The 14,460-nt window shown below is 44.3% G+C and overlaps 1 protein-coding gene across 1 annotated transcript in view; it reads left to right on the top strand.

The window, feature by feature from the left end:
• The window catches only part of DDX31 (DEAD-box helicase 31), a 73,227-nt gene that overhangs the window by 9,213 nt on the left and 49,554 nt on the right, over positions 1–14,460 (top strand). Inside the window, 7 exon segments of the mRNA XM_024762726.1 lie at positions 5,801–5,845; positions 7,190–7,231; positions 8,031–8,095; positions 9,654–9,773; positions 9,890–9,996; positions 11,495–11,727; positions 12,473–12,649. Coding sequence (XP_024618494.1) covers positions 5,801–5,845; positions 7,190–7,231; positions 8,031–8,095; positions 9,654–9,773; positions 9,890–9,996; positions 11,495–11,727; positions 12,473–12,649 — 789 coding nt within the window.

The following is a 14,460-nucleotide window of genomic DNA, read 5'->3' as shown; positions in this document are numbered from 1 at the left end:
GCGCTTTCACTGCCGAGGGCCTGGGTTCAATCCCCGGTCGGGGAACTAAGATCCTGCAAGCCGCGTGGTGTGGCCAAAAAAAAAGAAAAAAATAGAAAAGAAAGTATGTTTTCCTGTCATTGTTCACAGTGCATAAGAAGCCGTCAAACTGAACCAAAGCAGTAATATTGGGACCAAAAGAATCTTTTCAGTTAGCTTTGTTTTCCTGCCTCTTTTTAGTTCATTTATCACATAAGCACATTGCATCTGAAGACCGTGCTCAGAGTGGAATAGAATAAATACAAACAAATGTAGCAGTCATCCTAGTAGTTCTAACAGGGAATGTTTGTAAGATGCTCCCCCTGTGTCAGACGTCGTGCCGAATGCTTTGCTTGTGTTGTCTTCTTGACTCTCTAACTACCCCAGTCCCACCGGGTTGGAAGGTACTACTATTATTATCTCGATTTAAAAAAAAAAAAAGAAACAAAAAAAGGAGGCTTGAGGAAGTTAAATAACTTCCTGTGGGGAGTGATTGTGGAGCTGGGTTTCCACCTCCATTCTCCTTGGCTCCAGAGGCCAAGCTCTTCTGACTGAGAAAGGTGAACATTGTATTGAAAACAGTGGTTTGTCATGAATAGTAGAAGTGAAAATAAGTACCCAACTAGCGGGTGTGACGGTTGGGCCACCTTGTATTTAGTATTTCCTAGGACCTATCTTCAGTTGCGAAACACACTTAGCGCCTGGGCCAGAGGGGCCAGCACTGGGTTCCTTGGAATGGTCCCCTAGGAGGCCGTGTGACTGCCATGTTCCGTAGGCATAGTTGTCATCTCCAGACCCAGCCCAGAATTTCACATATACACCCTGGTTATTCTCAGTTGAGAGGAAACTGAGATCAGAAATAGGAAGGGAGATGGGTTCACAAACAGATGATGAGCTAGTTGGTTACTTTTTCCTCAGTTGCGACATGCAGAATTAGATGTATATTGAGCCTGCCTGTTATTTGAAAGACAAAACAAATAATGATGGTGTTGGATTACAGCCCACAGTCTAAAACAAATACCTGTTGAGTCCAAGCTGATATAAACGAATTATTGAATAAATAGGTGGGACGAGGGAAAGCCCTTCCTTATACTAGAATTCCAGTGAGTACTTGTAGGACGTCATCATTTGGCAAATGACACAGGAATCATCAGAGATGCTAAAATGAGTGGATTAAAGTGTGATGAAAATGGGATATTTACACAGTCTCAAAGTATGTATCCAGAAGATACAGGAAAAAAATGGTAACTTTACAGTGGGGAAGCCTGGCTGGTGCCACCTTAACCAGGTGGTTGGATGGGGCCTCACCAGTGCCGGGATGTGTTGGCCTAATGTGTCTCCTGATGGGTGCGTGAAGGATGAAACAGTACTTCTCTGGTTTTCTTGCCAGAAATGCACAACTCTAATTTAGTCATAAACATCAGACGAAGCCAAGTCAAAGGACATTCTACAGAGTGACTGGCCAGTGCTCTTCAATGGTGTTAAGGTCACAAAAGACAAAGAGATACTGAAGAGCTACCCCAGAGTAAGAGAGGCGAAGGAGTCATGACAGCTAAATGCTGCGTGGTCCTGAATCGGGTCTTAGTCTGGAAAAAGCATGTTAATAGGTCAGTTAATGAACTTTGAATGAGGCTATAAATTAACTGGTAGTAGTGAATCCGTGTTACTTTCCTGTTTGATCATTGTACTGTGATTTTGAGAATCAGTACCATATAAGGAAGCTGGGAGAAGGGTGTGAGGGAGTTCTTTGAACTATTTGTGCAGTTTTTTGTAAGCCCGAAATTATTTCAGAATGAATACATTTAAATGTTACTTAAACTTTATTTAAATGATTTTTAAATCAATAAATCCTCCACAGTCATCCAAATGGTGGAACCTTATATAGTTACTAAAAGTGCTGTTCTCTTCAGTTTCTGTTTGTGACCTTGACAGGCATTCTTGCCATGTTAAAAAGGCCCGTTATAAAACAGTATGTATAATATGACTGCAATTTCATAACTAATAATTCTGCATTTATATACATATATATGTGTGTACACACACAGAGATGAGAAGGATACTTTTCACACTAATGCCAGTTTTCTCTGAGGCGGGTGAGTGGGAATTCTGTTTCCTGCAGGTGACTGATGTTTTCTTCCATTGGGCACTTTGCAGTGCGGTGCTTCACACGAGGGCCTCAGCATCGTACCCGGTGTAGGTTAGAGAGGAAATGTGAATTATTAGGCCGGTGTGGTAAAGTCTCATCCGTTTAGATACTCCAGGAGAACTTCTAGTAGAGGGTTTTCTCTTCCTGGAAAGTTGCAGAGTTTGGGCGTGTACTTGATCTGGCGTGGGTCCTACAGTTCTGGCCCAGCTGTCTCATTTGCTGGATCCGTGAACGGAGGACAGGAGACATGCGACTACATTCCTCAGGCGGACAGCATGGCGGAGGCTCTGCTCAGATCCTGGGTCTGAGTGTGACGTTAGCACATCACCTCATCCTAGTGTGCCTCGTGGGGGATCACGGCGGTGCCTGTGTCCTGGGGTTGCCGGGAGGATTCAGGGAGTCCGCACACGGGGAGAGTTGAGACCCGCTTCCAAGCGCCTGGTGGCGATAATACCTGCTCCCTAAGTCTCCACCGTCATTGTCAGCAACAGGGACGTGTGGCTGGTTTGAAGGGCAGTGTTCCGAATTGCTCAGATCCAGAGTGTTAACCAACCATGTCGTTGTTCTTATTTACTCAAGTATTTTTTAATGTCCGTAACAGCTTGTTCTATTAAAGATTGGAATAGTCTGTAGAGACGATTGAACAAGCCCAAATGTAATTCACTTATTTCAAGTGATGCTCAGTACAGGCCCTTGGAGTTCGCTGTAAACAGGTTTGACCTGTAAAAAAAAAACCTATCTGGAGGGAGCAGCAGATTCAAGGTACCAGCAGAGTCTTCAGTTACTTCAGATGACGGAATGAAAACGGACTGCTTTTCTGTGTTTTCATACTTTCAGCTCTTTGGGCTCTGATTTCTTTTTAACATCCCATCCATCCTTCCTCACTCACTTCTTCCCTGCGAGGAACTGATTGGTCTTTCTTCTCTGTGTAGTAACACCTTTTGAAATGTCAGAATCTCTAACGCTGCTGTGTTGATACCGTTGTACTAACACGTTTACTGTTCCTCGCCCGGCTTCAGCGCAGTCTCGCAAAGTCGATGTTGAGTACAGACGGCTGCAGTTTGAATTCCAAATCCTTTTCTCCTTGTAGGTAAACGTTTCCTACGCAAAATATGAAAACCACACTTGTAATTTAGTTTGCTGCTAAATCTGTGCTTAGCTTTTACACTAACGTATTCGATTCATTCCCTAAGTGTCTGTGAGCGCTTGGGAGATGCAAGGCACCGCTGACTTCCTGGCCCTTGTCAGATTACTTTGTTTTCTTCTGTTATTGTTACTGTTACTTGTAGGTGTAACGTACATGTTAAAAAAATTTGAAGAGCACCAAAAAATATACAGTGACAGGTAAGTCGTTCTACTGCCCCTTGCCCTGAGTGGCACAGTTCTTCTCTCAGGATGGGATGGTCCTTATCGCCAGTCTCTCGTTTAATCCTTCCAAGGATATCTTTTGCATATAAAGCAAATCTGACTATACATGGTTCCCCTCCCCCTTTCGTTGAAGTTTTTGTTTGTTTGATACACAAATGGTTGCTTGCTGTGCATGATTGTCTGTGCCTTGCTTTTGTTCACTTAATATGTTTTGGGGATGGTTTCTTATCAATACCGCGTTGACCCGCCTTGTTTTTTTAATGGCTGCCTAGTCTTCCACTGTAAGTATGTTCCATAAATCATTGTCATTCCCTCGTTGGTGGAATTTACATTGTGTTCAACATTTTGCTACAAAGAAAGCAATTAAGCAACTTCTTTATACACACGTGTGAGTCTCTCTTTTTGAGAAATTCCTGTAAGTGGAGTTTGCATTTTTATTTGGTAGATAATACCAAAATTGATCTTTAAAGGAGTTACACCAATTTGGATTCCCACCGACAGTGTATAAGAGTTCCCGTGTGCCTGTGCCTTTATCAACCCTATCGGCTGTTTTATTTTTGCTCATTTGACAGGGGAAAAATATTGTATCATAGTTTTGATTTGAATTTCTCTTAGGAGTAAAGTTGAACATCTTTTCGTACATTTAAAAGCCATATTTTGAATTCTTATTTCCATAAATCAGCTGTTATATCCCTCTCCATTTTTCTATTTGAGTCGTTGGTCTTATTTATTTTTTTTTTTAATTGAATTACAAACTTTCTTTATAGACTAAGAAATTGGCCCTTTCTCTTATGTGTGGCATACTTTTTTTCCCCACATTGTCATTTGACTAATTTTCTTTAGGTATTACTTTTCCATTCTGAAATTTAAACATTTTTATGTAATAAAATTTATCAGAGTTTTATAGTTTCTGAGTTTTATGTCATCTGTAAAAAGGCCAACTTAATTCCAACTTTATTTTTCTAACTTAATTTTTTTTCTAAAAGGACATTTGAGGTATCCATCTTTTCACTGCTGACATAAATTGCCTCATCATATCTCCTGACTTTCTATATGTGTTTGATTCTATTCTAGGCTGTATTTGTTACTGTATTCTCTATGTGCTAGCACCAGTTTTTTAAAACTACTGGAGATTTAAGTTGTCCTGTCATCTGATGTTGTTCAGAAATGTCCTGATTATTCTTGCACATTTATTTTTCCATATGAACTTTGAAATCAGCTTGTCTGGTCATATATATTATTTTTTATGTGCGTATGTATGTATACTCGTGGCATGTTTTAGATACTTTATATATGCATAAATATGCATGTTCATGGCATTTTCATTAGAATTACATAACATTTGTGGATTGATTTAGGGGGAATTAGCTTATTTATAATATTAAGTCTTCTTATCCAAGAATAGGATACATTGTTCCATTTATTCAGATTTTATTTTATGTGCCTTAGAGGTATTTAAAATTTTTTATTGTATAGATTTTGTGCATTTTTTGTGAAGCTTATTTTTTTTAACCTTTTTTGCTATTCTAAGTGTGATTCCATCTAACTTTCTGTGTTGGAAGGCTGTTGATTTTTCTGTATTAATTTTGTATTCAGCTAGTTGACTTGTCTCTTTTGTAGTAGATTTTCAAGTGATTTCTTTTTTTTTAATTTATTTAATTGATTTATTTTTGTCTGCATTGGGTCTTTGTTGCTACGCGCAGGCTTTCTCTAGTTGTGGCAAGCGGGGGCTACTCTTCGTCGCGGTGCGCGGGCTTCTCACTGCGGCGGCTTCTCTTGTTGCGGAGCATGGGCTCTAGGCACGTGGGCTCAGTGATTGTGGCTCACGGGGTCTAGAGCACAGGCTCAGTAGTTGTGGCACATGGGCTTAGTTGCTCCACGGCATGTGGGATCTTCCTGGACCAGAGATCAAACCCGTGTCCCCTGCATTGGCAGGCAGATTCTTAACCACTGCACCACCAGGGAAATCCTCAAGTCCCGATTTCTTAAGTTATTTTTGTTTTTTTTTTTTAGGATAAAATATCATCTGCTAATAACGGCAACTTTACTTCCTACTTTCCAGCTTCATATATATTTCTTTGTCTTTTCTGATTGCGTGGGCCAGAACTTCTAGATTAATGTCGTGTAATCATGAGGGTAGTGGGCAGGCTTATCTCTTTAATGAACTGCTCCTGATGTTTACAAGTGGCCACTCTTAATCTCCCCTTCTGGACCTCTGTGACCTGCGTTCATTCAACTCATGGCATTTCTTTCCTTCTGTGTCAACAGCGTGGTGACGGCCCCTATGCTCTGATACTAGTGCCAACAAGAGAGGTAAGCAGTCCCACTTTCCGAGTGCTAAGCAAGTACTTTCAGTGATATCGTTGAATTTAAAAGTGGTTTTACCATTTTTCTCCCTGCTGCACAAATCACGACACCCTTTCCTTTGCCCAGGAACCATCCTTCTGGTTCCTGACAAGAAGAAAAATTCAAGTACTCTTTGAAAACCAGAAGTTTTTTTGGTTTTGGAAAAGTGTTTCTCTGTTATCTAAAAACTAATGACACTGTAAATTTCTGTCCTTATAAAAGGAATTAAAATAATCACATTTTTGTACACCGTTGTTTTCTTTTACAACTTAATTAAAAAATAAAAGCAGTTGACCCTACAAATGAACTTTTAGTTTTTTAAGAAGCTACTATACCAAAAATTTTACCTGTTTCTGAAAGTTAAGCTTCTTGATGTTTTTCTTCTTTCTTGGTGGAAATCTCTTCTATCCGATTTATTTTATTTGCCTTCAGAGGCAATTTCAGATTAGGGTATCTGTTTCCTGTATCAAACACTAATCACTTCCCTGCAGAGAATCGATCATGACAATGGAGGTTTCTGTACAGCCTGCAGCATCCTGTCTCAGCTCCATCCATTGAAGGAGCAGGCACAGAGCTATTTAAATTTTTACAGAAGCAAACTTGCTACTTCCCTGAGATGCTTCCTGAATACAAAACGTGTGGAAACTGTATATATATATATCCTTGGATAAAAGGATTATGTAGAGGTTTTGTTGATGGTTGTTAATGGTTATAAACCATTCAGTACATTAATTTTCTCTTTTCTCTGGTTTCCACTGGGTTTGTTGGTTTTTTATTATTTTCCCCCTTTAATAAACTTGGGAAATGACCGTCTCTGTCTTTAGCTACTGCTCTGCCCCAGCACAGCCTTAGGATATAGTCACGTCACCTGTAAAGTAACGTTCCCAAGGCTAGCCTGTTGCGTCACTGTTTGGTTTACCCCTTCACACATATTACATTCTCTCTCTTTCCAAACAGGTTGACTCTGTTTCATTTTCTTCCATCTTTGTGTGCCATAGACTGTACTTCTCTGTGTGGTACTCTGGGAATTTGAGCCAGCAGAGGGAGCACAGAACACTGTGTTTGTGTATGTCCAAGAAATAGATGCGATGTCTCTAGCCACGTTCTCCAGACCGACAGTTTTCAGAATCAGTCTAAGAACAAGGTGTATTTCCCAAGTAGATTCTGTGTATAGGGCTTTTTTTTTTTTAATCCTAACTTGAGGTCCAGGGTTGGATCCTTATCACTTTACACCGTCTTAAGTTTTTAAAAATAAGTAAAAAGGTAAGAAGGGACCTCGCTCATTAACTCTTAACTTTTTAACATTTACAGCTGGCCCTACAAAGCTTTGATACTGTCCAGAAACTGCTTAAGGTAAGGCAAGCCATGAGTTCACTTTTGTCTTTTTTTTCCTGACTTTTTGAGGAAAGAGAAAGATACCGGTCTTTTCTTTATTTTCAAAGAGCTAGGAATTACTGCGGTTTTCCTTGGATTCCCTGGATGTCTCTGCTCACCCCAGATACAGTTTGCAGGATTTTATTGATCTGAACCTTACGAATCACCAATTTCTAGTTTAGTGAGACTGTTAGTGTTCACTGGTACTTCGGGTCCTGTAATCTGTTCATCATCGTCACTAGCAAGCCACCTACAGAGACTCACAGGTACAACCTTAAGGTGATCCCGTGAAAGCAACTTAACAAGCTGCAAGTAGCGTTCGTTTAAGAAAGAAGAGAAAGCTTCCAAGCCAAAGGCTGCCAGCCCACCGAATTAGATTGAGAATTGATCTCTCTTTTCTTTTATCACGAGTGGGAGTAAGGAAGCGTTGTACTTGGGTTTGATCTTAACCAAAAAGGAAAAAACAAAAAGGCAGTAGACTTACTGAATTGTGTTTTCAATTCACGCTGTACAGGGAACGGCAGAGAAGCTACCTGAATCACTTAAAAAGCCCACATTTCTCTCTTACAGTGTCGGAAGCTAGTCGCATAGGTATGATTTAAGTTACCGCTAATATCCACGGGCCTGGCAAGGCCTAGGAATTGTGTCTGCACAGTAATACCTCCTGCAATGAAAAGCCGAGTCCTCCCTCACGACTTCCTTCAGGAAAGGGAATTTGGAATCAGCCTCTGCAGTAAATGGGGCTTTGCATTGATTTTGGTCTGATGTCTTTCTGTAGCCGTTTACCTGGATTGTGCCCGGAGTGTTAATGGGAGGAGAGAAGAGAAAATCAGAAAAAGCCAGGTAGGGCGAGGTTTGGTTATTGTTAATTCCTTTTCAAGTCTGTTCTGTCTTCCTCTTCAGTAAGACTCTGGCCCTTCTCAGCCTGGGGAGAGCCCTGTCTCAGATGAGGGTTCCTAGTCCCAGTGTGTGGGGACAGATTGAGTGCCCAGGGAGCGGTCCCTCTAAACGGTGCTATTTGTAAAAATATTTGGTGAAACTACCAGGGGCTCCCTTTTGATGTGGGCAGTAACAGCTCGTTACCTTCCCAAATCTCAACCCCGCCCCGGCCCCCGAGACCCACGGTCCCCCCTTGTTAAGGATACATCCCCCCTGACTCCCTTTTGTGGATAGTGGGAGTTTGGGATTTTTGTTGTTTGATTTTACAGAAACGAGATTATAAACCTACATAATGCTTTGCATCTTGCTTCCTTCACCCAAATGCATTCATTCCTAATTCTATGTTAGAATTGCTAATGGGTGTCGGTAGAAAATTGTTGCAAGAAGTAAATTCCAAATTTTGTGCATTCTTTTAAAAACGTTTTTATTTTATTATAGCTTAATGCTTAGTAGTTATGCTCAACTATGTGTGTAGTCTGTAACTGAGGAGCAAATATTCGGCTTGAAACCTTCGGGTATCGGTTAGGGTAAGATTCTGCTGTAACTAACAACAGCAGTGGCGCAAACAATATGGAAGTTTTTTCTTTTTCTTTCACATTTAAGAAGCGTGACGGTAGTCGTCGGGGCTGGCATGGTGCACGCACCAACGTGGGGACCCCGGCTCATTCTGGCTTTTTGTGCCGCTGAGTGAAGCTTCCATTTTCAGGCTTTCCTCATAGTGTTAGATAGTTGTTGGAGCTCCAGCCATTATATCTGATTCCCTGCCGGTAGGAACAAAGATAATCACACCTCCTCTTTTTAAAGGTACTGGTGGGATTTGCATGCTCCCTCTATCCATTTATCTTATTGCCATAACATAGGCACGTGCCCACTTAATTACAAGGGCAGCTGGAAAATGTACTCAGCTAAAAGTTGTAGGCTTTTATTACTATGGACTAATGGGATGGAGGATGGTTGTGGAGTAAGAAGTTAGATTTATTCCACCTGGTCCATGGGGCAAGGCTAGTGCCTATGGCATGGAAGTTACAACAAGGATCCAGTATAAGAAAAAAGCATTCTAACCATTAAAGCACGTTGGCATGGGATAATGCATTCAGGTGGGAGGTTCCCCGGCACAGATGCCTTCAAGAACACATTAGGTGACCATCTATCTGGAATATTCTAGGAAGCATCTATGGATCAGATAAAGGGCATTGGGTTATATAGTAAAGATTCCTCTGAGACAATTTTAATAGGATTTCAGATCTTAACAGTTACGTTTTGTAAGACAGAGAAACTTCAGGGAAAAATTAGAACTTAAATATATCTTTGTATCCACTTGTCGTTACGTTTGTCATGATTTCAAGCTGTGGCGTGTTGGCGCTGGCCTTGAATCTGTCTCCTCCTCAGCCTTTCCCCTGTGTTTTCTATTGCTATGGCTCCATCTGATTTACTTTCTTTTATGATATATAATTTTAAACAGACTCCGGAAGGGAATAAATATCCTCATCGCAACTCCCGGGCGCCTCGTGGATCATATTAAATCCACAAAGAACATTCATTTTCGTCAGATCCAGTGGCTGATTTTGGACGAAGCAGACAGGTGAGCCCTTCCAGGAAGCAGGAAAGGGCTGTTTCTGTGGTCTTTGCCGAAACTTCTGGAGCCCCTTAGTGTTCCCTTCATTCACGTAGATTAAAACTCCTCCCTTGAAACCACAGAATCCTGGATTTGGGTTTTGAAAAGGACATCACAGTGATACTCAACGCTGTAAATGCCGAGTGCCGGGAACGACAGAACGTCTTGCTGTCGGCAACGCTCACGGAAGGTGAGTTGAGAAGGTGCTGTTTCTTCTCAATGGAGAGGAAGGGCCTAGATGCAAGCTGCGTTGTTTCCCAGCAGCGATTCTTAGCCTCGGTGGGGAGCGGGCGAGGAGGAAGGTGTCCGAGAGGACTGCTCTTCAAACCATGTGTCCTGTGCTCCCGGCCTCCCTCTCCCATCATCCTGACTCGCTGGTCCCCAGCACGTGGGGAAAGGGAGAAGGGGCAGGTCCCAGGCCCAGAGCCCTCACAGGAAGGGGAGGCTGCTGTGTTCCCGTCAGGGTGTGGAGGGAGGGGAGGACGCTGCCTGCCACCCACCTGGTGGTCTCGTGAGGTTGCGATCGCGATTGCTACCCGCTGAGAGCAGGGCTCTTGTCCTGAAGGTGGCAACCTATCCCAGCTCATTTTTTGGCATAATCACCCTGCCTTTCTCCTAAAGAGAAATCTATCCTAAAAATATATTCTGTAAGCTCATTTCTGTCTTTCCATCATCGTTAAGATGGAATTTCTTAGCTCTCTTTTGTTGATGGGAACACCTAGGCTTGGAAAAGTTGTATCGCTCTCCACCAGGACCCCCTGCACGTGAATCCCTGCCTGAGCGACAATTCAGCTCTCACTTTACTCGGTTTACTAGCCTGCTCTGGTGTGCACGTACCAGATGCCATCCACGTGACTCACCAGCAGTTCTCAGAGTGTATCCTAACTAACAGTGACTTTAAGAGAGAATCCATGGGACTTCCCTGGTGGTCCAGTGGTTAAGAATCCTCCTTGCAATGCAGGGGATGCGGGTTTGATCCCTGGTCGGGGAACCGAGATCCCACATGCTGCGGGGAAGCTAAGCCCACATGCCTCAACTACTGAGCCCAGGTGCCTCAACTGGAGAGCCTGTGCGTGCCCGCAAACTACAGAGCCCACATGCTCTGGAGCCCAAGCGCCACAGCTACGGGGCCTGCACACCACAACTAGAGAGCCCGCGTGCTGCAGCTAAGACCCGACGCGGCCAAAAGTAAAATAAATAAATATTAAAAAAGAAAGAGATAGTCCACGGAAAGGGGATTCTGCGCTCAAAAAGTTGGGGAAATGCCACTCGTTACCTCCCCCTCTTGGAGATTCATGTGCACGTTTATACAATAAAGGTCCTGAGAAAGCCTGTCAACCCGGGAAACCCTGGGAAGGAATCCCGGGAAAGCTTTTTATCAGGGTTTTCATAACTTACTTGACCACAGAACCCTTTCTGGGGGGTGGTGGGCAGACATCTGTTTCAGTGGTCTTCCACGGGTCAGAGTTTAGAAACTCCAGTGGTGTGGATGGCTTTTTGGGCCCTGGGAAGAAATAGGTGGGTCCCCACTGGACTGACAGTGGGGCCGATCAGTGCTGGCATTTGGGGACACACCCATCAGGAGCTTCTCAGTAGGCCTGGATGTGTGGTGTGGGGGCTCTGCGGGTGTGACCAGTTCTACAGCGTGTGCCTGTCAGTTGTTTTGTCCTTTTCACGTTTTCTCCAAGGTGTAACGTGGCTAGCTGATATCAGTTTACATGACCCAGTCAGTATTTCTGTCCTGGATGAAAGCCATGACCAGTCGAACCCAAAGAGCAAAGCCATTCCTGAAGCTTCTCCACAAGCTGGCGATGAGCTGGACAGCTTTGCCATACCAGCGAGTCTCGAGCAGTACGTGACAGTGGTTCCCAGCAAACTGAGGCTTGTCTCCCTAGCGGGCTTCATCCTGCAGAAATGCAAGGTAGGTCTGGGGACTGGGTCCAGCCTGACCCGGGGAAAGACCACAGTTTTGTTCATGTTGGGCATTGAGGCGGTGAGCTGAGACAGACACAGAAGTTTCCAAACTGAGCTGTGATGCAAGCGCAGACCTTAGCAGAGATCTTCTCAGTCAGTGGTTCTAGGATTGCGGTGAAGAGTCCGAGGTCGCTGATGGCCATTATGTTCAGCTTAAGATCTGCCTCAAATACCTTTCCTGGGACTGATACCGGCAGTGTCGCAGGTGGTACACACACGATGGATGTGAGGCAATACAGTAGCCTGTGCTCGTGTTTTTGAAAGAATCATCGTGTTTGTGTATTTACTAGATTCACGTGATAACTTTCTCTGGTATATGGGGAGATAGTAGGTGGAAGGGCTTGAGGGTGCAGCTTCAAGACTGCGTGTGCAGAGTCCCCGCCGGGGAGTGCCGTGCATGGCGGGACCGAGTGAGGGAGAGGGACACAGCTAAGGGCAGCTTTGCTCTGAAGCATAATTGTTTTTCTCAGATACAAGAGGCCTGTTCGAGGTTGCAGCTATGTCATTTTCCTGTCCTACATTCTTTGTAGTGTGGAGGATCTGTGTTATTTTTAAAAATAATTCAAAGCCATCTGTCGCCTCTGTTTCCAGATCGGGGCTAGCCTGCCCATGTGTTTTAGAAAGAGATTCATTTCAAGTGTCACCTGATCTTAAAAACATGTGGCGGTTTTTCCCCCTTTGTATCGATGTAGTTTGAGAGAGACCAGAAGTTGATCATCTTTTTCTCGAGTTGCGAGCTGGTGGACTTCCACTACAACCTCTTCCTCCAGACCCTGCTGAGCGGCTCAGGGGCCCTGGCCCCAGGTGCGTTGCCATGTGCCTCCACGCGGTTAAAATTCCTGCGGCTGCACGGCGACCTGGAGCAGGAGGTGAGCCTGTCCTCCTGGGTTGGCCCTGGCTTCCCTAGGGACCCCGCTGGGCCAGGGAAAAACGTGGCTAAAGTGGGCGACCCACCAGAGGCCAAAGCGGGTGATGCAGATGGGGCGAGGGGGGAGCCTATTGTTCCTGTTTGCTTTGCTCCGGGAGCTGGTCTCTTCCACCCGAGAGAGCTCGCGGGCCCAACTTGGCCTGACTATACCCCAACCAGCTGTTAAGGCAACAGAGTACCACTAAGTAGCTGGCACCAGCGAAGGGTTTTGCCTTTTTAGTACCCAGTGTGTAATTAGGGCTTGATGTCTTCAAATTAAGAGCATTAATGGAGCTAAATTGTGGCTCCCATATGGTACTGCTGAGCGTGACTGCTGTCATTGTCAACAAGATGCCGCGCTTTCACTCGGAACGCTTGGGTTGGGAGAGGACGCTGGGTTCCAGAGGGGCTGCAGGGGCTCAGCACTGGCGAATATTTTTGATCAGGAAGCATAGTGGAACATTTTCCTCACCTTAGGTACTTAGCTACGTTCACTCTCATTCCACTACTGGTAGGCAGGCCATCCATTTAGGGAGTCGAGCGGGGTGTAGAATGAGACGAACTCTCTGGAATTGTGGCAGGAAGGACAAGCAGGGCTTGGAAACGGGAGCCATCTTGTCCTAGAGCAGAGGTTACCAGGCAGCTTAGAAAATTAGAAAGCTTGAAAGAAAACCAGAAATTGGAATAAGGTTTGACTAGAACCACCTTTTAAAAATCAGGACATTTTTGGAGCTAAAGGAGGCATTAAAGGTCATCAAGTCCAGCCCCTCTTCGTTTTTGCTTTTTTTTGTTTTAATAATTAAGGAAACGGAGGTTTAGAAAAGTGAAGTTGCTCAAGGTTACTCAAGGACACAGCTTCTTTTTTTTAATATAAATTTATTTTTGGCTGCGACGGGTCTTCGTTGCTGCGCGCGGGCTTTCTCTAGTTGCGGCGAGCAGGGGCTACTCTTCCTTGCGGTGTGCGGGCTTCTCATTGCGGTGGCATCTCTTGTTGCGGAGCACGGGCTCTAAGGCGTGCGGGCTTCAGTAGTTGTGGCTCGCGGGCTCTAGAGCACAGGCTCAGTAGTTGTGGCGCACGGGCTTAGTTGCTCTGCAGCATGTGGGATCTTCCTGGACCAGGTCTCGAACCTGTGTCCCCTGCATTGGGAGGTGGATTCTTAACAACTGCGCCACCAGGGAAGCCCACAGCTTCTTATTTAACACAAGACTATACAGAATTTCCTGAATATTCCAGCTTTAGTCCTGCAAACTCTTAATTTTTACCTTCAGGATCCCCAATTCAATCAAGTTTGTTGATTTCATAATGTAATGCCATTTATGGGTTTGTTTTTTTTTTTTAAACTGATTTTATCAATATTCCAGGTCTGTTTTCTGCAGAGCCATCATGCAGGGTAGGTGTGAGGATGATGAAGGAACTGGATGTGGACTCAGAAGGATCTAGGGGTTTGACTGTGTCAACAGAAGATTCTGCAGTTAGGTTATTTCAGACCGTGCATCTCTCATTGTAACAGGGTGGTATCTGGGTAGGGTGTTCACAGCCGTGTGCTCTGGGGGCAGACTGCTTGCGCTCTGCTGCTGACTCTGCCATTCACTGGCTGTGTGACCTCAGGAGAGCACTGAACCTCTCTGTGCCTCTGGGTGGAGGGAACAGTAGTACGTACTTCTTGGCGTCGTTGTGTTGACTCACTGAGTTAATGCAGATCAGGTACTGACTACGAGGCCTGGTGCAGAGCGAGCGCTGGGTAAACGTCAGGTGCCATTACTGCTGTTATT

Source organism: Neophocaena asiaeorientalis, unplaced genomic scaffold, assembly GCF_003031525.2.
Source record: "Neophocaena asiaeorientalis asiaeorientalis breed wild unplaced genomic scaffold, Neophocaena_asiaeorientalis_V1.1 scaffold78, whole genome shotgun sequence".
In the NCBI taxonomy this organism is placed as follows: Eukaryota; Metazoa; Chordata; class Mammalia; order Artiodactyla; family Phocoenidae; genus Neophocaena; species Neophocaena asiaeorientalis.
Note: the sequence above shows the minus strand (reverse complement) of the source record. Positions and strands in the feature narration are given on the sequence as shown.